Genomic DNA, 25,440 nt, shown 5'->3' with positions numbered 1-25,440 from the left:
CCGGTGTGTGCACATGTACGTGTATCCACGTTCCTGTGTATACAATGTGCATGTGTGTACCCCTGTGGGTGTGTTCGTGTGTGTTCGCGTACGCTCATTAGTGTGGGGGTGCGGTGATGTCAAGGTCATGTCAGTGCCTGAGAAGGGGGTGCTGTGCTCCCCACAAGGGTCCCCCACTGACCAGGGGCACCTGAGCAACTCTCGGTTTTCTGGCCACTCACCTTCAGCCAATACACCCCAGGAACTCTGGGGGCGTGCCCCTTTCCCTGGAAAGTGTCAGTCCTGTCCTGATGAGAGAGGCCACGCTGAGGGTGCTGGTGGGGCTGGTCTCTTCAGTCCTGTCAGTGGCACACCTAAGTCTCTGTCACCTGGGTTTCTGAGCCCCACCTCTGCCTGACAGCACCTGGGCTGGAGAGGCTAGCATGACCGGTAGATGGACAGACAGATGGACAGCCGGCTCCCCATGTGGCTGGGTCCGCCCACCAAGTGGGCAGCTAAATCAACAGGCCCAGAAATTCGAGAGGGGCGAGAGGGGCGCAGGGCTTGGCTATGCATCGGCTGTTTGTTTGTTTGTTCTGGAGTTGTGGGAACTTCCAGACTGCAGGAGGCCATGGTGCTTGGGCAGGGGGTGGGGGTGGCGTGCCATCACCCAGGCTTAGCTGACAGCCCCATCTGTCTGGTCATCCCTCTCCTTATCTCCCCATCCTGTCCCCCTGGAAGACAGCTCCCCCAGTGGAGGGGTACAGCTGGGCCTGAGGCAGAGGGGAGACTGTGACCCAGCTACACATGGCCTATGTGTCTCCCTGTCCTGTCTTCTCTTCTCCCCACTACTGCTGTCCCCTCTGGTAGCTACCCCTGGACTCTCAATTTCCCTATTTGCTCATCCCGCAGTCACTAGGCGCCAGGGTCCAGGCCCCAGCCCTCCAGAGAGGTAGCAAGCCCTGCTCTTGGACCAGGAGGCAGGTGACACTGGGGTCCAAAAAGAATCCTAGGGATGTCACGGGAGGTGTGAGAGGCCCAGCCCCTTCTCTAGCCGTCCTTCAATTCAGCCCACCCATGCCCTCTCTGAGCCACCAGAGTGCACACACCAGGCTGTTTCTAACTCCTGGACCTTTGGTATCCCCTCAGAGCCCTCAATCCCCCTCGTGTGAACCCTACTGTGGGCCTGGGGCCCCCAGGCAGGCCTTCTGCCTGCCATCCGGCTGGGCAGATACACATCCCAGCGCATCAAGTTTAGGTTAGAGCCCAACACCAGGGGCGCCTGGGTGGCTCAGTGGGTTAAAGCCTCTCAAGTCATGATCCTAGGGTCCTGGGATTAAGCTTGCATAGGGCTCTCTGCTCAGCAGGGAGCCTGCTTCCTCCTCTCTCTCTCTCTCTCTCTGCCTGCCTCTGCCTACTTGTGATCTCTGTCAAATAAATAAATAAATAAATAAACTCTTTAAAAAAAAAAAAAAAAAAAAAGAACCCAACACCAAGGAGGAAACCTAGAAGTGGGCTCACAGGGGCTTCTGCTTCCGTAGGGGGGACGGGCATAAGGAAGGAAGGGCCAGGGAGCCCTTAGAGGTCAACGGAGCCACTGCTCTCTGGGCACATGGATTCCTCAAGCTGGAGAGAGGGATTCCCCTCCTCCAACCTTGCAAGGCAGTGTCACCAGAGATCAAATGTGTGCTAGACACCGCTCTTGCCCCCCATTCTGGCCCCAGCCCCGGGCCGCAACATAGTCCCTGAACACGCCCCCCACCCCCCACCCCATGCCACCCCAGCACCTGGAGGGTCTGTAAACCCAAGGCATGTGGTCTTATGGTGCTCAGGTGAGCAGTACCCCATGCAGGGCGCCTGCTGACTGCACAGCCTGGGCTCCTGGGAGTGGGGGTGGGGGGGGTTACTGAAGACTAAGCTTGGAAGTTCTCCCTGCTCCGTGGCTGGAGACCGAGGGTAAGGAGGCCACAGACCAGCTACTGCGCAGTGTGGGCATGGCAGCCCCATCCATCTGCCTTCAAAGCTTGGGGTCCTTGCCTAGCCACACCAGTGCCACCTTGAAAGCTACATTGGGAGCGTCGGGGCCAAAGCATTTTCGCTGAATGGAGAAATGATGGGGCATGCCCCAAGTGGCCTACCGGAGTTTCAAGATGAGGACAGGGCTGGGAAGGGAGGACAGAGCCACCCAGTGTGCCCGCCTCCCCGGGGCTCCAGCGAACCTCGCCTCCCTCCCACTCTCGCTGTTGCCCTGTGGAGACTTGGCTCCTCCGAAGGCTCAAGGCTCGTCCTGGGGTGGAGGCGCTGACTGAGGCAGAAAGGCAGGGTACAGGATGCTCCTGGGGCAGGACTTTCCTTTGAGACCCCTGAGGCCAAGTCTAAGCAGACACTTGAGGCAATTCCCGGCAGATCAATCCCGAAACGTGTTAATGGGATCGGGTAAAGCCGGCTCTTCTCTGTCTGTGCCCTGGGCAATGCAGCCTGGTTCTGCCCTGATCCAAACTCTGATTCCAGGAGGAGGGGGGTCTCCAGGGGTCCCCGCACCCACATCCTGTAGGTTCCTGCCTGGATTCTTCTGCATATGCATTTGCTCCCTGAGGGCGGGAGACCCACGCTGGGGACCGTGGTGTCGTGCCCCTAGTCTTCAGGAGCAGCTGAGTGCAAGCATCTGAGGGCTTTGCGCGGGCCAGAAGGGCACAAGGGTGCGCAGGTCCATCCAGGGCTAGGAACAGAGACCTTGGAGGGAATTAGAAGCAGCCATCCCAGCGCTTTAGGTGTGCCTTTATCAATGGACACGGTGAGAAGTGGGGTCCTGCCAAAAGAGAGTTAAGGTGCCAGTGGTGACAGCTCCCCTGGGGGAGACACGTGCACTCTCCAGAGGCGGAGCCAGGCCCGCTAGTCAAGACTCTCCAGGGGGCCACCTCCTGCTCGCTGGGGAGAAAACCTCCGACACAGGGCTTGCTTCAGGCAAAACTCCAGAGTTGCTGGGGGTGGGGGGTGAGTGGCTGAGCCTTCCAGGGTAGTGCTGGGGCGCAGCCGAGCGCCCACGTGGGACCCCGTGCAGGGCCCAGAGGGAAGCAAAGGCTGCAGCTGTCCCGGTGCCGAGGACACGCCGTGGGGTCAGCCTCCTCCCGCCTCCCGTCCTCAGCCGGACTTCTGGTCACCACCCCGTACCTACCGGCGCCCCGGCAACGCCCAGCCTCGGTTTTAGGGCCTGTAAAATGGTCTCATAGTAACCCTGACTTCGCAGCCAGCCGGGCCTCAAAATGCGGCTCTGGTCTTTTCTCTGCTCCCCAGACAGAGGGGCGGACGGCACCCCCGAGAAGGCGGACCCCGGGCGGCTCCCGACCGCCGGCTCTTCGGCCCTCCCGGCCCCGCGCAGGCCGACGCCCCGCCAGGCCTCTTACCTCGCGGTCATGGAGGCGCGGCCGGCAGGGGGAGCGAGGCGGAAGGGAGCCGCGGCCGGCCAGGTGAGGGAGAAAGGCTTCCCGCGGGCGGCGGCGCGGCGTGCGCGTGCGGGACCGGGTGTGCGGGGCGCGGGCCGGCGGGCGGGCGCGCTCCCTCCGGGCTGCCAGGGCTGGGGCCGGGGCCGGAGCCGGGGCGGTGGCGAGCGCGCGGGCGGGTTGCGGGGCGGTGGAGCGCAGCGCGAGAGGGCGGTGCGCGCCCCAGGAGGGACTGAGGGTGGTTCCGAGAGGCGCAGTCGGGGTGGGCGGGGGAGGCAGCGACTCCGCCGCGGGCTGGAGGCTCGGGCGGCCTGGCGCTTCGAGCGCTTCGGGCCCCTCCAGTCGAGGGCTCCAGGAGGGCCCGGGCATTGAGCAGCGGGGTCGGGGGTTCTGCAGTCGCGCGGGTGAGTATCGGTCGCGGGTGGAAAGGGGTCGACCGCGCGACGACGGAGCGGCCCGGGTGAGACCCCTCACCTCTTCCCGGCGCGCTTTTCCTTGACCAGGGTTTGCCCACCCCACAGAGTCATCTGCTCCCGCACTCTTGCCCTCCTAGCCCAGCCGGCAGGTTCCAGTCCGGCAGGAAGGGGTTAATGAGGGGCTGGGGGGATCGTGCGCTCCCCTCCACCACCTCAGACCCGGAGGGCCAAGGGCCTCAGGACGGTGCCCCAGAGGCCCATCCAGGAAGCCCCAGGGCTTTTCACTTTCACTTCTCCCTTCTCAATATTGGTGTCACCCGTTCCACTCCACATCTGGCCATTGCCCTTAGGTATGTGCCCAGATACACACGGGAGGCTTCCCAGGTGCACAGGACACAACTACTAGCATTCCCCCATGCTGGGGCAGCTTGCATCCCAGATAATGCACAACCACACACAGGAGCCCCTCCCAGACCCCCCCCCCAACACACACACACATGGGCTGCACACTCAGCCAGCGCTGCCCAAGGCCTCTTTGGGCTCGGACTGCCAGCGTGAGGTACTCCTGGTGACAACTGCCCTGTGTGCCTTTCTGGGTGTTAACTGCCAGCAGTGGGGCACGTCTCGTGGGACACTGCCACGACCTGGCCACACCGATGTCCCCTCCCAGCTGGGCTCTCCCCTCCCGCAGCTTTTCCTGGGGTCCTGAAGGCAGTGGGCTGCCCTTCTCCGGGAAGAGAAAAAGGGACTTTAAGCCCCATTGGTTCCACATCTCACTCCCCTCCGGCCCTACCTATAGGTCCCACAGGTCAGTGTCATTGTCACAGCCCCAAATAGCCAGGGCTGAAGGCACGCTCTGGCAACAGCTTCCCTTTCCTTCCACACTCCACAACTACAGCTGCAGCCAAGGGGGCAGGTAGGGGGACTCACGGCACAGGAAGTCACACACACCACACCCCAGTCATAAACCCACATGCTCCCGCACGCGTGGCACTCACTGCCTCATGCTCTTTCCTGGTCCTCAGGCCCAGAGGCCAGTCCCTTCCTACTGGAGCGTACTCCCCAGTCCTGGGTTCCTGAGCCATCCCCACTTCTACCCAGCTCCCTCTCCAGCCTGGGGTCTGAGGCTCGGGCATTATAAAAGCCCTGGAAGAGGCCCCCTGCCTCCCACCCCGCCATCCTAGGCAAGGTGGTGGGGGGGGCGAAGGCCTACAACATGGTTGCAGGCTGAGAAGCTTTAGAAACAGAGGTCCGGGACTGCCAGAGCCTCAGTGAAGGGCCAGAGAGGCTCCTGGGAGGCTGAAAGACTTGATGCTCTGCTGGGGAGACTCTGGGCTGCGAAGTCGTGGATGCCTTGAACTGGTCAGCAAAGGCCTCAGGGGCAGTAGGTGAAGGAAGACGCAGGCCAAGTTAGGCCCTTAGTGTCCTGAATGCCTGGGCCTAGAGGCCTTGAGGCCTTAGGGTGGGCTTTGCCTCACTCTGTTGGGCCTGGCTGGACACCAAGGCAGCAGGGCCTTCCCAGGTGGGCAGGGTGGGTGGCAGGGTTCAGCATACAATCCGGACCCGGTGGCCTGAAGTCCTCCGACGTGTCCTCGGCTCCCTGGGCCGGTGCAGGCCCCGCCCCCGGCCCTCCCTGCGCCCGGCCGGTGCGCGGGGAGGTCGGAGGAGCGGGCACTGCCCACCCTCCGGATGTATAAGCGTCCTGGCCAGAGGCGGGTGGTGCGCGCGCGGGTGCGCGTGACACTCAGGCTCCCGGGCTGCGCGGCCTGGGCGGCGTCCCTCTGCTCGGGGTCCCCAACCACGACAGTGAGCCGGCTGAAGGGGGTTAGGGGGGCGTTCGCTGGGCTGGGTCCTGTTCTGCCGCGCTGAGGGACGGAGGACGCCACAGCTCTGGGGTTGTCCGCCCGTGGCCAGTGCTGGAAGTCCGAACTGCCCTCTCCCCACCCAGGTGCAGGGGCAGCCAGGGAGGAGGAGGCGGGAGAGGCCGAGGGCAGGGGCATGGCTGAAACCAGGCGGCCCCAGGGTGATCCATCGGTGCTTCCCTGACACCGGCTAAGGCTGGGCACTCCCCATGTAGCTGCTTCCATTCAGGGGCTGTCGAACCCGACAGTGGCTTCGCTGGACAGAGGGAACCCTGGCCTCGGTGGGAACAGCGGGATGTTTGAAGGGCGCTGGTCACGGAGGTCCCTGGGAGCAGAGGCCAGGGGCAGGGAGCTTGAAAAACAGAAGGGCCCCAGGCTCCCAGGGCGCTCCACCCATCTGGGCCTCTCCGCTGCCACCATCCCGGAGTAGGGGGCCCGTGACGCCATAATCCCCTGGGCCCAGGGCTGGAGGCTGTGAGTGGCACCGCAGGCCCCCGCCCCCGGGTCCCGTGGGCTGGGCCGGCCTCGGTGCGCCTGGGTGCACGCAGTCGGAGGCGGCGCCGGCCAGGCCGCCCGGGCGCCTATGGACGCGCGGAGCCCGCTGTCTCCCCGGGCCAGCGCGTTCAGCATCGCCTCTCTGGTTGCAGCAGAGGCCGCAGAGCGCACCGTTCGCCTGGGCCCCCGGTCCTCCGACCAGGCGAAGCTTCACCGGCTGTTGGGATCCCCGGCCGGGATGCACTTCAGCACCGTCACCAGAGACATGGAAGGTGAGCCGCCCCGCTGTGTCTACAGGCACCCGCCCGCCAGACCCCCTGCCACTGCTGCCGTGGGGCCCAAGCAAAGAGTGTTGGCAGGGCCCGAACACAGAGTAGGTGGAGGGAGCCCTGGCAGAGGGGACTCCAGGCTTCCAGCGACTCTGGAGCAGAGAAGAAGGGCAGGCATCCTGCCCAAAGCCTGTGCACCCTCCAGCCTGGGGTCCCAGCTGTAGAGACCCACAAGCAGGAGATTCAGGCCCAGAATAGGACTTAGTGGAAGCCAAGAGGGACAGGAGAGGAGGACGGGAGAAAGGTGGCAGCGGGGGCCGCAAGCTGGGAGAGACAGAGGAAAGGTGGCAGGAGAGGAGAATGTCATAGAGTCTGGGAACGGGAAAAACGAGAGAGAGAAAGTGGTGAGGACAGCGGGAGGAGAAATTGAGAAGAGAGAAAACCCAGAAAACTCCAAAGGAAGGTCGGAAAAATGAGAAAGGTGAAAAAGAAACAGTGAGAACGAAAAAGAAGAAAGTGAAGGGAAATTTAAGATAGAAAATAAAGTCATAAAAGAGGGGGGAAAGCTTGAGAAAATCTCCAGTTTTTATTTTGTTTAAAAAAAAAAGAGGAAAAAAACCCTGAATAACAGGAAAAGACCTACAGAAATAAGAGGCAAAAGGCTGACTGGAAAGAAAGACGAAGTGATGAAAAATGAAGTGGAAAGAAAGGAGAGGGGCAGAACTGGAGAAAGAAAGAGGCAAAAAATAAAACAAATAAAGAGAAACGAAAGAGATAGTGGAAGAAGGAAAGAGAATTAGGAGGGAAATTTTCATCGAGGAAGACAAAGGTAAAGAAATAACAAATTGGAAAAAGAGCCTGGAGAGAGAAAGGAGAAATGCAACGCGGGAGGGCGGCAGAGCGAGGGGCGGCGGACGGCCCGGCGCACTGGGGAGCCGGTCCGGGCGGTCGGGGGGCCCGGGCCGAGCGAGCCGCGGCGGGCGGGCTGGGGGCCGGGGAGGGGGGAAGGAGCGGGGGAGGGGCGAGAGACGGGGGAGGGGAGGGAGGCCATTGTCTCGGCGCTGGGGGGGGGCGCGGGGCGGGGCGGGGCGGGGCGCCTCCTCGGGGCCGGCCCGCGGTGTAGGGCGGCGCGGCCCGGGGCGCAGCGCAGCGCCCGCCACTCGGCCCGGGGCGCGGGGCAGCGCTCACCTCGGCGGCGGCGGGGCGGCGGCGGCCCGCGGGTCATGATCTCCGCCGTGTCCAGCCCGTGGCTCACTCAGCTCTCGCACTTCTGCGACGTTGCAGCCTTCACGGCCAGCAGCCTGAGCAGCCTGGGGGCCGCGGGGGGCTTCCCGGGCGCCGCGTCGCCGGGCGCCGACCCGTACGGCCCGCGCGAGCCCCCGCCGCCGCGCTACGACCCGTGCGCCGCCGCCGCCCCCGGCGCCCCGGGCCCGCCGCCGCACGCCTACCCGTTCGCGCCGGCCGCCGGGGCCGCCACCAGCGCCGCTGTCGAGCCCGAGGGCCCCGGGGCCAGCTGCGCGGCCGCCGCCAAGGCGCCAGTGAAGAAGAACGCGAAGGTGGCCAGCGTGAGTGTGCAGCTGGAGATGAAGGCGCTGTGGGACGAGTTCAATCAGCTGGGCACCGAGATGATCGTCACCAAGGCCGGCAGGTCAGGGTGCCCCCCTCACTGCCCGCGACCCTCCCCACGTGGCCCCGGGCTCGGGCAGCGCGCCTCGGTCCGATCCACGCGAGTGGGGCCGACAAGCGGGGTGGGGGCGCGGCCCCGCCACCTGCGGCCCCCTCTAGGCGCGAGCTGACTCTTGGTTCTCCGCGGTCCCGGCTCCGGCGACAGCCGCCCGGCGTCTGGGCCAGGGGACGGCGCGGGCAGCCTCAGAAGGCCGGTGGAGAGAAGCCCGGCGGACCGGCTCGCTCCTCCCGAAGCCCCAAGGCTCCCGCCGCCGGAAGCCCAGGGCCGGCTCAGAGCACACCGGGCTAGAGGGTTAGGCAGCTGCCCCTGAGCGGCCCCGCCAGCCAGCCGGCTTCCAGCGGATCCCACCTCAAAGGAAATTCACGTCTTTAGTTCCCCAGTTCAGTCTACACGGGTTAGATAAAGCGGGGCAGCTGGACAATTGTCTGCAAAATTTTAGGAGAAAGTTAAGACCCTTAAAAACAGTAGGGTCTCTCCCCTGGAAGTTGCTACCCAGTTTCCTCACCCAGTTTTCTCAGGCCTAAATTTCGGGTGATTGTGGGGCCTGGCTCTGCTGTTGGGGCTCGCCGCCTTCCAATTGGCCTGTATTTGCTCTAAGCGCCCAGAGAGAAGGGGAACAAGTTTTGCGATGCAACCTATTTGACCAGCAGACAAAGGCGGGTGCCGGGCTGTGTCTAATGTACACACGGAGACACCAGCTCTTCGAACACACAGCCAAGGGGAGCTCAGGGCCTGTTTGCAGAGCCTTCTCACAGTTTCTGTTTCCCTCCGGAGGCTGTCCTCCCTGGGGATCCTGGGGCCTGTGCTCAGCTTCAGCTCTCTGGGTCTTCTGCAGGCTCTCCTTACTGTCCCATGAGGATAGCACCCCAGCCTCTGGCCCGGTCCAGCCCAGCAAGGGCTGTCATGGTGGCCAGGCTTCATCCCAGAAGCCAGCATTCTGTAGCACCCACCAGCCTGCAGAGGTGGGGGTCGCAGGCCTGGCTAGGAGGCCCAGCCCCATGGCCTCTGTTTTCTGCCCCTGCACGGAGTTACCTATGAGGGGAAGCCGTAGGAAGGGCCGGCGGGAGCCAAGCCTCATGCTGTCCTCCAGGGCACAGGGGCTGGCCCACAGCCGTGGCCCATCCAGGAGCTGTGGAATGTCCTTTCAAGAGCCTGGATGGGTCATAGAGTCAGAGTCCAGGGGAGGGGAGAGTTAGGTGACCACAAGGGCACAAGCCCAAATTCTCCCAGAGTAGCTGAATGGGGGGTGGGGTGGGGGGGTTATAGTGGGGGACTGGAATTTGTGTGTATCCCTGAGGAAAGTAGGGAGACTCCACCACTGGTCCGGAGACAGGGCCTAAGAGTTGGGGCTGTGGGCTCTGAGGCCTCAGCCTTGCTGGAGAGACTGGGGAGCAGCCGCAGACCCAGCCGAAAGGGCGACTGGGACTCCTGGGAGCCACACAGAGGGCCCCGGTTTCACTTTGTTCCAGCCGGGAGCTTACATCCGTGGCTTACATAGAGCTGGGGGAGGCTCTGTAGAGGATTGAGACTCTCTGGGACCGAGTCTGGGGAGTCTTGCTGAGCGGGTACTGCCGACTTCGGCTAGCTCTAGACCGGACAGCCGAGAATTAATTAGAAAATGCGAGGCCAGCTCTGTGCAGGCAAATGTGGCAGAAGCAGCCATAGACCATGCTGGGGCACCGCCAAGGCTGAGCTCTAGTGCTTCGTGAGCCATTTTGGGGTCTCTAAAAAGGGGGCTGCCCTGCCACTCCGCTTGCCCTCAGCTGGGCAGGGGCCTAGCTGGGTTAGAGTAGCTGAGGGAGAGGAGAGGAGGTGGACAGGTCAGGCTGCTGAACTCGGCGGCCAGCAGGAAGCTACCGGTCCGGGGTTGTTCAAGGTGGGGCAGCCCTGCCTTCCCCCACCCGAGGTGACCGGAGGCCTCGCCGCCCCCCAGGCGCATGTTCCCCACGTTTCAAGTGAAGCTCTTCGGCATGGACCCCATGGCCGACTACATGCTCCTCATGGACTTCGTTCCAGTGGACGACAAGCGCTACCGGTGAGCGCCCAGCAGGACCTGGGAGGGTGCCTTGGGAAGCGGCTGCTGCCTGCCTGCTGATGCCTCTGAGGGCGGCCCATGAGGACATAAGGGACCAAGGAGTCTCGGCACCTGCCCGGCTGTCCCACCGGCTCCCCTTGATCAGCTTCCTCCCCAGCCCTGTCAGACCCTCAACCCGAACACCCCACCCCCAGTGGCTCTTGGGAACTCCCCTCAGGAGGTCCCCCCGGCTGGGCTCCTCCACTGGGCCTACAGCCCGAGACAGCTCCCCCGCCCCTGGCCAGTAGGCCCCTCGCACACAGCCTCTGCCCTTTTTCTCATCTTCTCCCACGAGGTGAGCTTGGGGCACCCTGTCCCCTTCCCCCATCCCCCAGGAATGCTGGGCCCTGGAGCCGAGCAGGAAAGGTGGGGTGGCCGCCAGAGATTATGCAGGGCGGGCCTCAGCTGCCCGGACAATTAACAGCAATTAATAAAGAGACCATGGTCTGCCCTGCGCCTGAGGCCGCCGGCGCCGCCAAATCCAGGCCGGGCACGGGCCACTCGGAGACCTCCAGGAGGCCCAGAGTGGGCAGACCCGCATGCAGCGAAATGTGGAAATGTGGCGCCCAGAGCCCAGCCTCCTCCTTCGGTGCCGGGCTTCCTGCGGCCTTTCGTGTGTTGGGACGGGAGGGAGATTTTGGTTTTCTTCACAAACCCCTCGGAAATGCTCCCAGTCCGTGTGGCAGCTGAAGGCTCCATTTCACTGACGATGGGGAAACTCATCAGAGGCACTTTTGGGGTTCACTCAGCAAGGCCCTCTCGGTTGAGCTCACGTAGCATGACCCCCTGTTCTGGTGCTGCCCCAGGTACGCCTTCCACAGCTCCTCCTGGCTGGTGGCCGGGAAGGCGGACCCTGCCACACCAGGCCGCGTACACTACCACCCTGACTCGCCTGCCAAAGGTGCCCAGTGGATGAAGCAAATTGTGTCCTTCGACAAGCTCAAGCTGACCAACAACCTGCTGGATGACAACGGCCATGTGAGCGGTCCCCCTGCACCTCCCCAGGCTACAGCACTCGCGCTCTCCCCCGGTGCGGGGCCTCCAGAGTCCCTGTTGGCCAGAGCTTGGGCAGGTTGGGGTGTGAATGAGGGACAGGCTGAGGAGAGTAGGCCCCTCTGGGTCAGGGGCTCACAGGGCTTGGTGGCCCTCATGCCTGGGAGAGGGTGTCACCTTGCTTCCTTCGCTCCACTCCTGATCTTTTGCTGGAAGTTTTTTAACTAGAAAGGATGGGGCTGTGTGTAGGGATAGCGGCCGGTGGCTTTGCAGAATCCAGGCGGATGATGCTGCTTGCCTGCTGGGCTGAGCTCTGGCCTGCAGCCCCCTACCATCCACCCATCCACCCACCCACCGTAGGCCAGAAGTAGGTCTCTCGGGGACCTAGGCAAAGAGGATCGAAACCCTGATCTTTGGCCATTTGGAGTGTCTTTCCTGGTGGTCCCAGCTGAGTGCAGTCTCTGCTTGAGCCCCATGGCCCGACCTCATCTGGGGAGTTCAGAGTTTTGTCCAGGTTCTCTGGGGAGTTCATGGCCTATGAACTTTCGCCCATTTCCTAGTTCCAAACCTGCCACCTTATCTTCCAGATTATTCTCAACTCCATGCACAGATACCAGCCCCGCTTTCACGTTGTCTATGTGGACCCACGCAAAGACAGTGAAAAATATGCTGAGGAGAACTTTAAAACCTTTGTGTTTGAGGAGACTCGCTTCACTGCGGTCACTGCCTACCAGAACCATCGGGTGAGGCCCTGGGGATGGGCATATTCAATAGTTCTGGGTAGCAACTTCCAGTTGCCTGTGGGACAGAGGTTTGGACCCAAAGGTTGTAGGTCCTGGTGGAACCCAACACCCATGGCTTCCCACCCCTAAGGGCCTCAGACAGCGTCCTCCTCTCTGTCGCCTGCTGGCCCAGCCTCCTATCAGCTTGACCTCTCCAGCAGCAACTGTCACTGCAGCTGAAAGTTTGTTTTCCAAACCATTCCGGAAACTCCCCATCAGGGGCCTGATCCACGGTTTACCCAAATTCCTAGGGCATCCCCCCCCACACACACACACATTGCAGGGTGGGCGGTGGAGGTGACCACATTCTCATCCCAGCCAGGGACACAGGGGTCTACATCCTAATCACTTGGGGCCACAAAGGGGTTCTTTAGCGAGAAAGAAGCTTCCCCATTTGGTAGGACAGAGGGACAACCTCAGTGAGGGAGTTAACTGTGGGGAGGTTCTCGTCCCGGGAAAATAAAAGGGCCCTTATGGGGGAGCTCCTCCAAGCCACCCTACCGGGGTGCCCCCACCCCTAGCGCAGGGGCTCTAGCCACTTGCTCAATGCCCGCCTGCCCCTCCCCCCATCTCCCGCCCTGCAGATCACGCAGCTCAAGATCGCCAGCAACCCTTTCGCCAAAGGCTTCCGAGATTGCGATCCGGAGGACTGGTGAGTGTCCTCTAAGGAGCCGGCGACTGCTCCGGAGCCTGGCGGGAGCGCCCCCCTGACCCGCTGCCCTTCTCCCTCTCCGCAGGCCCCGGAACCACCGGCCCGGCGCGCTGCCGCTTATGAGCGCCTTCGCGCGGTCGCGGAACCCCGTGGCCTCCCCCACGCAGCCCAACGGCGCAGAGAAAGGTAGGGCCAGGGTCGGGGGTTCCGGGCCGTGATCCTGCGCGTGCTCCGCCCCGGGCAGACGGCCGATCCTGGCCTCGCCCGCGCCGCAGGGGCGCTCGCGGCCTTCGCGCCGGTTGCACAACGGCGGTGGCGGCGGGCAAGCGCGCACTCGCCCGCCCGGCCCGACGGCTGCGCCCCGCCCGCCCCGCCTGCCGCCCGCGGAGGGGCGCGGGCCCCTGGGAGGGCCCGGGTCTCCCGCAGATTCGGCGAGAAGGGGTGGGGAGCGCCCGAGTGCGGGCTGGCGCCTCCTCCCCGCCAGGAGCGGCGGGGCGCTCGCGGGTCCCCTCTGCGGTCCTGACCCCGCGCGCTCACCCCTCGGCCCTCCCCGTAGACGCGGCCGAGGCACGGCGAGAATTCGAGCGCGACGCGGGCGGACCGGCCGTGCTCGGGGACCCGGCGCACCCGCCGCAGCTGCTGGCACGGGTGCTGAGCCCCGCACTGCCCGGGGCCGGCGGCGCCAGCGGCCTCGTCCCGCTGCCCGGTGCGCCCGGAGGCCGGCCCAGCCCTCCGCACCCCGAGCTGCGCCTGGAGGCGCCCGGCGCGTCCGAGCCGCTGCACCACCACCCCTATAAGTACCCGGCCGCCGCCTACGACCATTACCTCGGGGCCAAGAGTCGGCCGACGCCCTACCCGCTGCCGGGCCTGCGGGGCCACGGCTACCACCCGCACGCGCACGCGCACCCGCACCACCACCACCCCGCCGTGAGCCCGGCGGCCGCCGCCGCTGCCGCTGCCGCCGCCGCCGCCGCCGCCGCCGCCAACATGTACTCGTCGGCCGGGGCCGCGCCGCCCGGCTCCTACGACTACTGCCCCAGATAATGCGGGCGTCCGCCGGCTGCTTCCTCGCCCGGGGTCCCCGCACAGCCCCGAGGGCCGTCGGGGTCCCCGTCCACCCAGCCCCAAGGGCCGTCCAAGAACACGTTCCTCCAGCCCCGGGGGCCAGTGCGGGTCTCCCCTTTCCCAGCTTCGAAGCCATCGGGGTCCTCCACTCTCCAGCCCCAAGGCTGTCGAAGGATCTGGTTCTCCAGTCCCGGGAACCACCGCGGGTCCCTCCCCAGCCCGGAGGGCCACGGGGTCCGCGCCCGCCAGTGCCAAAGCGCCCGGTCAGCGGCGGAAGGAAGTGATATTTATTGTTCTCCGCGAGACCGCGTCGCCCCCTACCCCCAGCCCCCGGCCCGGCCGGCAGTTGCAGTGTAGACGACCCGAGAGCCCGTCTGCAGGCGGTGTAGATACGTGTAGATATTTGTAGATACTGTAGATACCGCGCCGGCGCCGACTTGATAAAGGTTTCGCCTCTTTTGGAAGTTGCCTGCGTGTCCATTTATTTGTGTCCAGTTAGACCTCACGGGGGATGTCGGGGAGAGCGTCTCCGGTCGACTCGGGGGCTTCGGGGTCTCCCCAGCTCCAGTCCCACAAGCCGAAGCGAAGAGGGTGTCCCTACAGTGCCCTCCGAGCGCCTCCTCCCGGCCCGCGGCAGAGCCTCTTCCCCGCCACGCCCCTCTCCGTCCTCTCCCCGCCCCCTCTGCCGTGGCCCCATCCGGGTTCGTTCCCAGGGTCTCCTTCAGCCCTGCCCGCCCGCTCCCCGCCCCACTTCCACCTTGCAGCTTCATCCTACCCTCCCCAAGGCCAAACGGACTGGGGCTCCGCCCCAGCCCCAGGTGTGCATAGGGCCGTTTTGCTTAACTCTGACGGGCAGGCAGTTGTCCCTCCTCTGGGATTTAGGCGGACAGCCCTGGCCTGTTTTCAGAACCAATGCCTGTCCTGGGGGCTTTTCCACCGGAGCGGGAAATAACCAACGCGGCAGGACACTGTCCGTTGGGGGCTGGGAAGGGGAGAAGTTCTGACTGATGGCAGAAAGACAAAAACAGGCAGTTCTGCTGTTCTAGCATTTCCCCCGGCTGGCCCTAGCCCAGGCCCGCGTTTTCCCCTGTTTATTGACTTTGCTCCCTGTGAATGTCCCCACGGAGTGACCTGGGCAGGGGGCACAATGACAGTGGTCATGAGTCATCTTGAAACCTGTCTGTGAAGCATTTTTCCCAGGCCAGGTGGTGAGGGACCGCTCCCCATTAACTCAACACCAGGGATGGGGCCAGAGGAACCCTTTGATCCCTCCCTTCCTGAGTCCAGGCAGGAAAAGCTGACAACCGGTCAACGTCAAGGCTGCTAACTTGGACACAAGATGGACGGGAAATGCAAGTGGCTGAGGTTCTATCCCCTTTCTATGTCTGTCCCAGGACGTCTGTGGCAGTTGCTGCCACATAACAGTGGCCACCTCTCCCCAGCCCGGCCAGGCATTTCCCCATGTCTATCCTAGACCGGACACTTTCTTCCCTGGATGTGTTCACCCCAGTGGCATGAGGTGACCCAAGACTTAGGAGTTGGACAGCAGGAAGCGTTTCCATGAGGCAGGTCTATGAAGGGAGTGAGCCCTGGAGCCAGGGTCCGCCAAAGCTTCAGAGTCCATCTAGTGCCAGGGCATGAAGACTTGTTTGAGTGGCCCGTGGGCTGGCCAGTGGCTAGTGGTTTGTAGACATGGCTTCAGGGACTCGTAGGGGCAGCTCTGGACGTCCATCCCCTGTGGGCATAACCCCTCACTGCAGACCTCCCCCTGGGTGAGCCACATGCACCATTGGGCTCCCCACTCGTGCAGCCTGTTTCCCATTTGTACCACAAATGCACTCTGCATTCTTGTCCGGGAAGGCCTGCAGGAATGATGGGCTGTGGCCCACAGAGCTAGTCTCCCTGCAGGGGCTGGCCTCCCCTCCCAGGCGCACTGTGATTCCCCTCCCGGGCACCCTCTTCCTCTTTATACCTTACACTCTGCCACAGAGAGGGTCAGGGGTTGAGAACCACAGCTGGAAAGATCTCCATTTTGGTTCTGTTTAAAGCTAAAGGGAGCGGAAGCTCCCATCTGAACTGGCAATGGGGCCGGACATTTGCAGCTTAAGGGTGCAGCTGAGCACACGGGTCCCCGGTGTGCGGCTTGCCAGCTCCCGCCTGTGCACCCGCTCCCAGTCATCACCTACTCGAGATGGAAAGCTGCTGCTGCTGTCCAACACAGTGGCTGCTGGCTGTGGCAGGCTGCTTCCATGTTAATGAACAAAAATAGAATAAAATGAAACATTCATTTCCTCCCTGGGTGCATTCTGAGTGCTAGACAGCACAGGAGCGGCAGGTCAGCTCTCTGGACGCTACAGGTGAGGGCTCCCCTACACTGGGGAACAGCCGCTCATGCAGGCATGGTTTTCTCTCCTCTGCCCCCATAAATGAGTTTGCCTTCCTTAAGAACTGCCCATAGATGAGATCGTGTCACAGGACACCCGGGCTGGCTGCTTTCCTCTCTGGGGTGTTGCAAGGCTTACCACGCTGCCGCCCACCCAGCAGTTCTCACAGCGTCCAGTTTCCTGCGAGGGACACTTGGTGGCTTTAATTTGGATGCCGTAGGACTCGGTGCTGCAGGTGGGACTGGTCCCTCCCAGCAGCCATGCAACAGCTCAGTAGGCTGCTGTCATCCACCTTCCATCCTGGGGAGGCGGTGAGGAAAGGGTGGCTCGGGTCACCCAGCTTCTGCTGGGGGCCCCTCATTTCAGAAAGGCACTAGGGCCACTTTTAGTCACTTATTCCTGAAATGGGCGCCTGGTGAGCTCTCCCAGGGCTGTCGCCACTGCCTGCCGTGTGGGGCTGACATTCTTTTGGGCAACTACCCCAGACTGTCCTTGACTTCCCTGTAAAGCCACTGTCCTGGCAGGTTCCATGTCCTTGCTTTGGGCTCCTCTGTGGATGCACCTGGCCTGCCCCTTCCATGAGGCGCCGTGCTGCGCTGTGTGGGGGCTCTGGGCCCCTCCGACCCGCTTCCTTGTGGACTGTCCCCTCAGAGTCTTGCTCTGGGTTCCTCAGTTGGCCCAGAGGTCCCGTTCTGCTCCCTTCACCTGTCTCCAGGTATCCAGTCACTAGGACTCAAGAGGACAAGAGCTTGGATTAGAAGGGACTCCGGAGATGTGTCCAGGGACCCTCGACTCCTTAACCCTCGAAGCCCTTCAAAAAACAATGGCTGTCCCACAAGGGAAACAGGTTAACTCTTGACTAAGTAGAGGAGGGGTGGAGCCTGTCTAGTCCCCTCTTCACCCCTCTGGGTGCCCCATAAGGGATCTAGGGAAGCCAAGGACCCTGGGGTGTGGTGCACGATCCCCTCCCCACCACCAGCAGCCCAGCTTGCTCTTGTGAGAGGAGGAAGACCAAACCAGAGCCGCAGGTGCTGCCTTCCTCCAGTCCAGAGCCTCTGTCTTCGACGCAAACACTCCAGCTCCTAGGAAGGCTTGGGACATGCGGCCTCTGACAAACCCACCGCCCACAGGGTCCCTTCCGCAGGCTCACGGCTAGGGCAGGGGTGCTCTGGGATGGGAGGCCCCGCCCCGCGCCCATACCATCACTAAGTAAAGCTGGCAACACCAACGCGGCTCTCCTGAGACCAGGAGATAGTGTCCCAGACAAGCACGTGGGTGAACTGTAGGGCACAGGCAGCTGGGGGCACAGGTCCCCGATGAGAGGCCTCCTGGAGGGGCTGGTGACACCATGTCCTGTGCAGGGAAGTATCTGGGGGGCAGAGCAGTACACTGAGATTCTGCTGTGGGATGAGGGGAGTCTGGTGGAACCTCAAGCCAGGAGTTGCAGAGGAAAGGAAGCCTGGTTGGGGGGCGGGGAGGGGTGCCTCAGCCACCCCTCTCCCTCTGGCGGGGGAAGTCCACAGAGTGTGTGGGACCCGTATGACGAAGGGTGGGTGAGCGCGAGGCACTGCTCTCCAGGTGTGCTGTAGATCAAAGCAGTCGTGCACGCTAGAGAATTCCATGGGGCCACAGTTGCTAGGGGGGGCAGTGCAGAGCCGGCACAGCCCCGGGGAGCCACGTGCAGGCAGATGGAGGGAGGGTGGGGGCCTGAGGTGCTCCTTCTAGGACAAAAGGAACCCCTCCAGTGACAGCAGGAGTGTGGCCCCCCCTGGAGCTGGGTGCCAGGGAGACCCTACCTCCCAGGGGCCACAGGCCCTGTGCCTGTTTTCCCTTCATGCTGGGTACTGACCCCTGCCCTGCGGGAGCAGTTTAAGTCTCAGAGGCCCGTGTGAGCAGCGGGGACAAGCCTCTCATCCTCTGTGTGGGTTCTAATGAGGCTGTGCCGTCTCACAGGTCCCCGGGTCGGGGCAGGGCCAGGCTTCTCCATTTGGGCGTGTCTGATGCCTCTGTACAAACCTGATCCCCACGTGCCTCCCTCACCCCCAAGGCCGCCTCTATACCGTGACATGAGCGGGGTGGGGGGAGGCCTGACATGGCCGCACATGCAACCTGGCCCTGGGAGGGGAGGCTGGGGTTATTCCTTGGGCTACTCCACACGTTTTCTGTATTCGAAAAAACACACAAATCTCGCCTTTGATTCGATTCCCTGCGCTGCTTGTTGTGCTCCTTCAAACCAGATGGGTTCACAAGCTGAGACTTCGTAGTCTCGGCACTTCTGCTTTACCCCCGCCAGGTCTGTGTGTTGGGAGCAGCAGAACTGAAGGTGTATGGAGAAAAGCAGCCCCCCTGGGGGAGAAGCTTGGGTCTTAATACCAGTAATTAAATTATTTTCTTAATTATAAAGAGGAATGGCATTGCCCACATCCTTTATCTCTCAGCTTTCAGCTGCGTCAAGTCAGAGCCTAACCCTCTGCCTCCCGTGGCCGCCACCCGTGTGTTGCCCCCAGCTCACAGAGCAGCCCTGACAGCTAAGACCTGTGCTGGGGACACGTGAGGGTCTGGGCCCCCCGCTCCCGGTTGTGCCACCAAGGAAAAGGCCTTCTGATCAGTTTGTGACCCCCTTCAACGGAAACACGTCCTGACTTTCTCCTGCTGCTGGGGTGCCCTCCAGTTTCCAGCTCTTGCCCACGCAGGTGTCTCATCCCAGTGAGAATTTAAGTTTCCAGAAGAACGAGATCCTATCACATGTACACCCAGAAAATAATTTATGATGAATGAAAAACTTGGTTGAAACCACAAGAGAGGGGCGCCTGGGTGGCTCAGTCGGTTGGGTGTCTGCCTTCGGCTCGGGTCGTGATCTTATGCTCCTGGGATTGAGCCCCACCTCAGGCTCCCTACTCCTCGGGGAGCCTGCTTCTCCCTCTCCCTCTGCCTCCTCACCCTTGCTCATGCTCTGTCTCTCTCTCACAAATAAACAAATAAAATCTTTAAAAAAAATAAAAAATCAACCACGAGAGACTTCGTACCCATTAAGATGGCTGCTATGAACACACACTCACACACACACACACACACACACACACACACAACAGAACACACGTGGGTGAAGATGCAGAGAAATTGGGCCCCTTGTGCTTTGCTGGTGGGAGTGTAAAACGGTGCAGCTGCTGTGGAAAACAGGCTGGAGGTCCCTCAAAAGCGTAAGCCTAAAACTACAGAGGACCCAGTAGTTCCACTCTGGGTGTAGATTCCCACAGAACTGAAAGCAGGGACTTACACAGATATAACCTGTGTCCGTAGCCGTATCAGTCACAAGAGCAAGGTACAAGCAGACCAAGGGTCATCAGCTAACCCATGGATAAAAATGGACTTATGGGGGCGCCTGGGTGGCTCAGTGGGTTAAAGCCTCTGCCTTCAGCTCGGGTCATGATCCCAGGGTCCTGGGATCGAGCTCCGCATCGGGGCTCTCTGCTCAGCAGGGAGCCTGCTTCCCTCTCTCTCTGCCTGCCTCTCTGCCTACTTGTGATCTCTGTCAAATAAATAAAATCTTTAAAAATAAAAAAAAATAATTTAAAAAATGGACTGATAAATGGACAAAAATATGGGATGGCCATACAGTGGCACCCTATGGGGTCATATAAAGGAAGGAAATTCTGACACGTGCTTTGCGATGAGGATGGACCTTGGGGACATTATGCTTGGTGAAACAAGCCAGACACAAACTATAGGAGTCCACTGACATGAGATACCCTAGAAAAGTCAGATCTATGGAGACAGAAGGTATTGGAGGAGGGTGCAAGGGGCTGGGGGAGGAGGGTATGGAGGAGTCGTGTTTAATGGGGACAGAGTTGTATTTAGATAACAACGCTCTGGAGATGGATGCTGGGGATGGTTGTTCAACATCGTGAATGTGTTTAATGCCACTGAACTGGACACTTGAAATGGCTAAAATGGCGAATTTGTATCTTTCACGTATGCTTACCCGTATTTAACAATTAAAGAAAGGCTGGGGGTGCCTGGGTGGCTCAGTCAGTTAAGCGTCTGCCTTTGGCTCAGGTCACAATCCCACGGTCCCAGGATCAAGTCCTGGATCGCTCTCCCTGCTCAGTGGGGAGTCTGCTTCTCCCTCTCCGTCCACGTGCCACTCCCCCTGCTTGTGCTGTCAAATAAATAAAAAAAATCTTAAAAAAAAAAACCCATAAACGAAGAAAGCCTGGACTATCTGTAATCTACAAGAGCCGCTCTGTTCATCTTGGATTGACTGAGTCCCAACCTGTCTTAAACCAGGGGTTTTTAACATGGAAATTTCGTTCTGCAGGGCCATTGGGCAGTGCCTGCCCGGAGACACTCTGGATGTCTCCTTTGGAGGCACTTTCTGGTGCAGAGGACGGTCCCAGCACAGAATGATTGGGCCCAGACATCACAGAGTCACAAGCCCCAAGTATTTGGAGCCCCACATAGCTGTGCAGCAGCTAGACCAGCGAGCGTCCCTCCTGGTGGGAGCTGCTCTCTTGGTGCTTCTTGCCCCAGGCTGAGTCCACCCCAGGCTCTCTCTACAAGCTTCTCTGGTGTCCAGGGACCCAGACTCAGCCATGAGGCAGGCTGTCCGGCCCACCAGCCTGAGAGGTTGGTCCTAAACCCTGGGGGTTGCTGGTGACTGCCCTGGGTGTGGGGTTTAGGACACCTGGGAGATGCTTCTCCAAGCATCTGTGCCCCGGCCAGTCCAGCTAGTTCCTTTGCCCCTCTTTTGTTGGTATAGCTTTAGTTAGGTGTCCCGACTCTCCAGGAGGGCCACTTAGCTCTGGGAGGGCCCCCACCAGCCCTCTCTCTTTCGGAGGAGGCAAAGGTGTGGTGTGAGGTAGGGAGCATGGAGTGACATGTTCACACGTTCACCTGCCAAAGTGGCGGCCACACAGTATTGGTTGAGATAGAGCTTCTGCTCTAGGAGAATGCATGTTCCCACAGGGAGGGACAGATGCCCGTCGCTCTGCTGGCCAGGGCCTTGGCAGGCTTTACCAGGGCTGGGGGGTGAGGGGCTTGAGACAGGCTCCACAAAGGCAGACCACCTTGATGGTGGATCCAGATGCCTATACCCTGCTCAGGAGCCAGGTCTCCCAGGCCCAAGGGTCACTCTGGGAGAAAGCAGCCATTTCTCAGCAGGGTAGCCAGCGCCTGGACCCCAAATGCAGAGTTGCAGGTGACCAGAGGGGAGGCACCGTGCTGTGGAAGTCCATCTACACATGTTCTGGAAGAAGCAGGCTGCAGAACAGGAGAACAGACTGCTGGGTGCCGGGGCTGTGGGGGGGGGCTGGCCAAGAGGTAGGAGGGTGTTCCCGGGGGTGGAATTTTGTCACGGTTCACACAACCGTCTCCGAAGGAGGGTAACTGTACTGGATGTAAGTTCTTCTGTGACATATAAAGAAGCTGGCAGCCCCTTTCTTTTGTTCTGAGCCCACTCTAGTGTCCTTTCTCCTCTTGCCCCCTTTCCACTCTCTTCGCTCTCTGCCCCTGGAACTGATCTGAGCAGCGTGTGGCGGAATGACCATCGGATTTATTATTCCTGATTAGCAAACAGCAGGTTCTCGTTCTTTACTTCTCTAGCTAGGGAAGGGGGAAGTCGGGTTCGCAGGTTATGGATGGGAAAGGTGTGTGCCACTGTGGGCTTCACCGCTGTGGCTGTGGACTTGGGCAGAACCCAGTCCCCCCCACCCCCACCATCTGCCCATCGGACACCTGACATCTGTCTAGTCTACAAGGAGAAAGAGGTGCATTTCATGAGGAATTGTTGCCCCCCGCATCTGCTGGAGTGGTCACTCCCATGTTCTAGATGAGAAAGTTACAAGCTCCGGATGTCCCAGAATTCACCCAGATCCTGGGAGCCTTCGCTTCCCAGAGGAAGGTGCCAAGTGCCCACCCTTCAACCCTGGCGGCAGCCAGGGAAACCTTAGTTTAATGTTTAAGCTGAGCACTGGCTCCCTGGGGGTTGCTGTGCCTCCCCTCACTGTGGCCTCTGTTTGAAATCTCCAAAATAGGGGGCGCCTGGGTGGCTCAGTCCTTAAGTGTCTGCCTTCAGCTCAGGTCATGATCCCAGGGTCCTGGGATCAAGCCCCTCTTTGGGCTTCTTGCTCAGTAGGAAGCCTGCTTCTCCCTCTCCCACTCCCCCTTCTTGTGTTCCCTCTCTCGCTGTGTCTCTGTCAAATAAATACATGAAATCTTTTTTTTTTTTTAAATGAAATCTCGGGCGCCTGAGTGGCTCAGTGCGTTAAAAGCCTCTGCCTTCGGCTCAGGTCGTGATCCCAGGGTCCTGGGATCAAGCCCCGCATCGGGCTCTCTGCTCAGCATGGAGCCTGCTTCCCTTCCTCTCTCTCTGCCTCCTTGTGATCTCTGTCTGTCAAATAAATAAATAAAATCTTTAAAAAAAAATGAAATCTCCAAAATAGAAAACCACACCAATGGTTTGATAAATTCTCAAGATTTATAAATTGTTATGTTGCAGAATAAAGAATTCTCACAATAGCTGCACCTGAACTTGGTTGATACAGCAAAATGTAAGGTTATAATAGAATAAAATTCTCCCGACATTTAAACACTGGTTGCAAATGCACTAAAAACACTTCTAAATATTTAACAAGAATGGCAAGCCTAACATAGGGAATCTGAAAATATCTTAACATCTTAGGAAAGACACACACACACATACACACGATATGAGATTCACTAAAGCTGATACTAAAAGTGCTGATATGTTGCATTTCTCCTTGGGCTGCTTCTTATTTTTGCTTAGGTGTGTTCTCAGGACCCCGATGGCTCAGACTACCTACCGGGCCATCAGGCAGCTCAGCTCTGGGCTGGGCACCGCAGGAGGGCACAGTGCGGTCACTGAGTAAGGCGGGTCGACCCTGGCCTGCTCGGTGACAACTCTTCTCCATTACTCTTGATCAGAACCCCATCTCTCATATTCCCTGAGATGAAGGATTCTTTGTCTTTCATGTGGATGGGAGGTCCAGATCTGCTCTCCATTTATTTGGAAATAGGGCCTGGTGTGTCAGGATGAATAAGCTTCTTCGTGAGCATCTCATCACACCCTGCAAATTTGGGGTGCCCTGTGCAGGACTGGAGGGAGTTTGTGGCTGGTTGCTCCCTCCTGGCCATGGCAGGAGGCCCAGGTCCTGCCCCAGGCTCCTTCCCCCAAGTCCTGGGGTCTCAGGTATCTGTGCTCTCGCTTTCTTGCTACACAGAGAAAAACAAGGACGTGCCTTATTTTGTAAAGGATGAAAATATTTTGACTTTCCTCCCTTACCCAGTGGGGTCCGTGTCCCTTTTCTGATACCATGGCTGGGCAGAGAAGACTCCTGCTGGTTTGTTGGATGAGCTCTTGGAGGGCCGTTGTAAAAAGCCTGATTCTCCTGAGACCATCATGCTGAGAGGCCATGCAAAGGTGCTCCCGTCGATAGTGCCCGCTGTTGCCTAGCCCTCCCCAGGCTCCGCCGGCCCACCGAGGTTCCTAGCTTCCTGACCCCTGGATGCCACATGCATTGAAGGCTACTATACACTGCTAAGTTTGGGCTGGTTTATTGATGCCACGACAGATCATTGCAACAGGACGAAACCAAATGACTTGATTTCCTAACATTCCACTTGTTTTTTTTTAAAGATTTTATTTGTTTATTTGACAGACAGAGATCACAAGTAGGCAGAGAAGCAGGCAGAGAGAGAAGAGGAAGCAGGCTCCCTGCTGAGCAGAGAGCCAGATTCTGGGCTCCATCCCAGGGCCGTGGGATCATGACCCAGGTGCCCCTCAACTTTCTTTCTTTTTTTTTTTTTTTTAAGAGGCAGGGAGGGGCAGAGGGAGAGGGAGAGAGAATCTTAAGAAGGTTCCATGCCCAGTGCAGAGCCTGATGCAGGGTCCGATCTCACAACCCAGAGATCATGGCTTGATTTGAAATCAAGAGTTGGATGCTTGACCCGCTGAGCTACCTACCCAGGCACCCCCCTAGCATTCCACATCCTAAAAAACAAAACAAAACAAACAAAACAAAACAATAAATTACAGCATCTTGGGGCGCCAGTGTGGCTCAGTGGGTTAAGCCTCTGCCTTCAGCTCGGGTCATGATCTCATGGTCCTGAGATCGAGGCCCACATCGGGCTCTCTGCTCAGCAGGGAGCCTATTTCCCTCTCTCTCTCTGCCTGCCTCTCTGCCTACTTGTGATCTGTCAAATAAATAAATAAAATCTTAAAAAAAAAATACAGCATCTTGTCTCAGTCCGTTTAGGCTGCTCCAACAAAATACCACAGACTGGGTGGCTTATGAGTAACAGAAATTCATTTCTCACTGTTCTGGAGACTAGAAGTCCAAGATCAAGGCAGAGCCAGTATCTGGTGAGAGTCCGATTCCTGGGTCCTCATGTGGCGGAAGGGCAGGGGTCTCTTTTATAAGGCCGCCACCCTCCCCTGCTCTCTCCTGGGGTCTCTTTTATAAGGTGCTAATCCCATTCACAAAGGCTCCATTTAGAGGCCCCATCCTAGTACCATCACCTGCGGGGTTAGGTCTCAACCTATGAACTTCTGGAAGGACACAGACATGCAGCCCATAGCAATCTTCAGGCACGCTTGGCCTACTTCACTATTACAATACTTTTCTGATCTACTTCCTGTTACCTTGTCCCATTTGAGTATCAATGAGACTTCTTCGCCCATCGGAATCTTGTGTGTTTGAATAGATGACGGTGACCGTCGTCTTGCTGCCTGACGCATCCCAGGCCCGTGTGCAAGGCCCCTTGGCCCTCAGCACTGCTCTTGGCCCCTCTGAAGGCCTCCTGGTTTGGGGGCAGTAACAAGATTCCCCACATCTGCCCCTAGGAGCCAGCACCCATGAATACTCCTGGCTCTTTGGGCCCGAGGTCCCAGAGGCTAAGGCCCAAGGGTGTCTATTGGTGGCACACGGGATATACTTTACTGAACCTGCTTCGAGCTCTGAGAGCCCACCGTGGGTGCTGGGTGGATGGGTGGAGCGGCTCTGGGCCCCCTCCTGGCAGGGATGGAGGCCAAAGCATTTCCTCAGCAGGCCCTGAGCACCTTTTCTCAGCTGAGCCCTACTTCCTCCGGTCTGGGGCTCCATCTCTGGCTTGCTCAGATGTTTTTTCCCGCAGGGATTCCTTAAGCTGAGGTTTAGGACTGCCTCTGCAGAACTGACAGTCCTGTACTTGGGGGGCACATCTCTGGGCGGGTTGGATGTATGTCTGCTCCACTCAACAGCTGCTGCCTGGCTCTCAGCCTTTTGCTCCGCTCTGTCCAGCCCAGGTGCTTCCTTCCCGCCCGGCTCCCAAGCTGGAGAGCTTGGC

The 25,440-nt window shown here is 60.0% G+C and overlaps 1 protein-coding gene across 3 annotated transcripts; it reads left to right on the top strand.

Annotated features, from left to right (window-relative positions):
- Positions 1-3,716: 3,716 nt before the first annotated feature.
- TBX1 (T-box transcription factor 1) lies at positions 3,717-14,182 on the top strand. 3 transcript variants are annotated; one of them, XM_032875891.1, is made up of 9 exons: positions 3,717-3,823; positions 6,345-6,464; positions 7,746-8,109; positions 10,082-10,183; positions 11,029-11,200; positions 11,803-11,958; positions 12,582-12,649; positions 12,735-12,835; positions 13,206-14,182. In XM_032875891.1, the coding sequence occupies exons 2-9, from the start codon at positions 6,431-6,433 to the stop codon at positions 13,691-13,693; spliced, it is 1,485 nt and encodes a 494-aa protein (XP_032731782.1). In that variant the 5' UTR covers positions 3,717-3,823; positions 6,345-6,430; the 3' UTR covers positions 13,694-14,182. The 3 variants fall into 3 exon arrangements, with proteins under 3 accessions (XP_032731782.1, XP_032731783.1, XP_032731781.1); XM_032875892.1 differs by lacking the exon at positions 3,717-3,823 and adding an exon at positions 5,532-5,641; XM_032875890.1 differs by lacking the exon at positions 3,717-3,823 and having other exon boundaries at positions 5,929-6,464.
- Positions 14,183-25,440: the final 11,258 nt, after the last annotated feature.

Source organism: Lontra canadensis, unplaced genomic scaffold (assembly GCF_010015895.1).
Source record: "Lontra canadensis isolate GAN:19392208 unplaced genomic scaffold, GSC_riverotter_1.0 scaffold57, whole genome shotgun sequence".
NCBI lineage: Eukaryota > Metazoa > Chordata > Mammalia > Carnivora > Mustelidae > Lontra > Lontra canadensis.
Note: the sequence above shows the minus strand (reverse complement) of the source record. Positions and strands in the feature narration are given on the sequence as shown.

Bases quoted from the DNA above. Each gene is read 5' to 3' on its own strand.
- TBX1 (XM_032875890.1), top strand. From the start codon at position 6,281: ATGGACGCGCGGAGCCCGCTGTCTCCCCGGGCCAGCGCGTTCAGCATC. The intron at 12,650-12,734 runs GTGAGTGTCCTC...CCCTCTCCGCAG, and splicing joins GATTGCGATCCGGAGGACTG to GCCCCGGAACCACCGGCCCG. The intron at 12,836-13,205 runs GTAGGGCCAGGG...CCCTCCCCGTAG, and splicing joins GCCCAACGGCGCAGAGAAAG to ACGCGGCCGAGGCACGGCGA.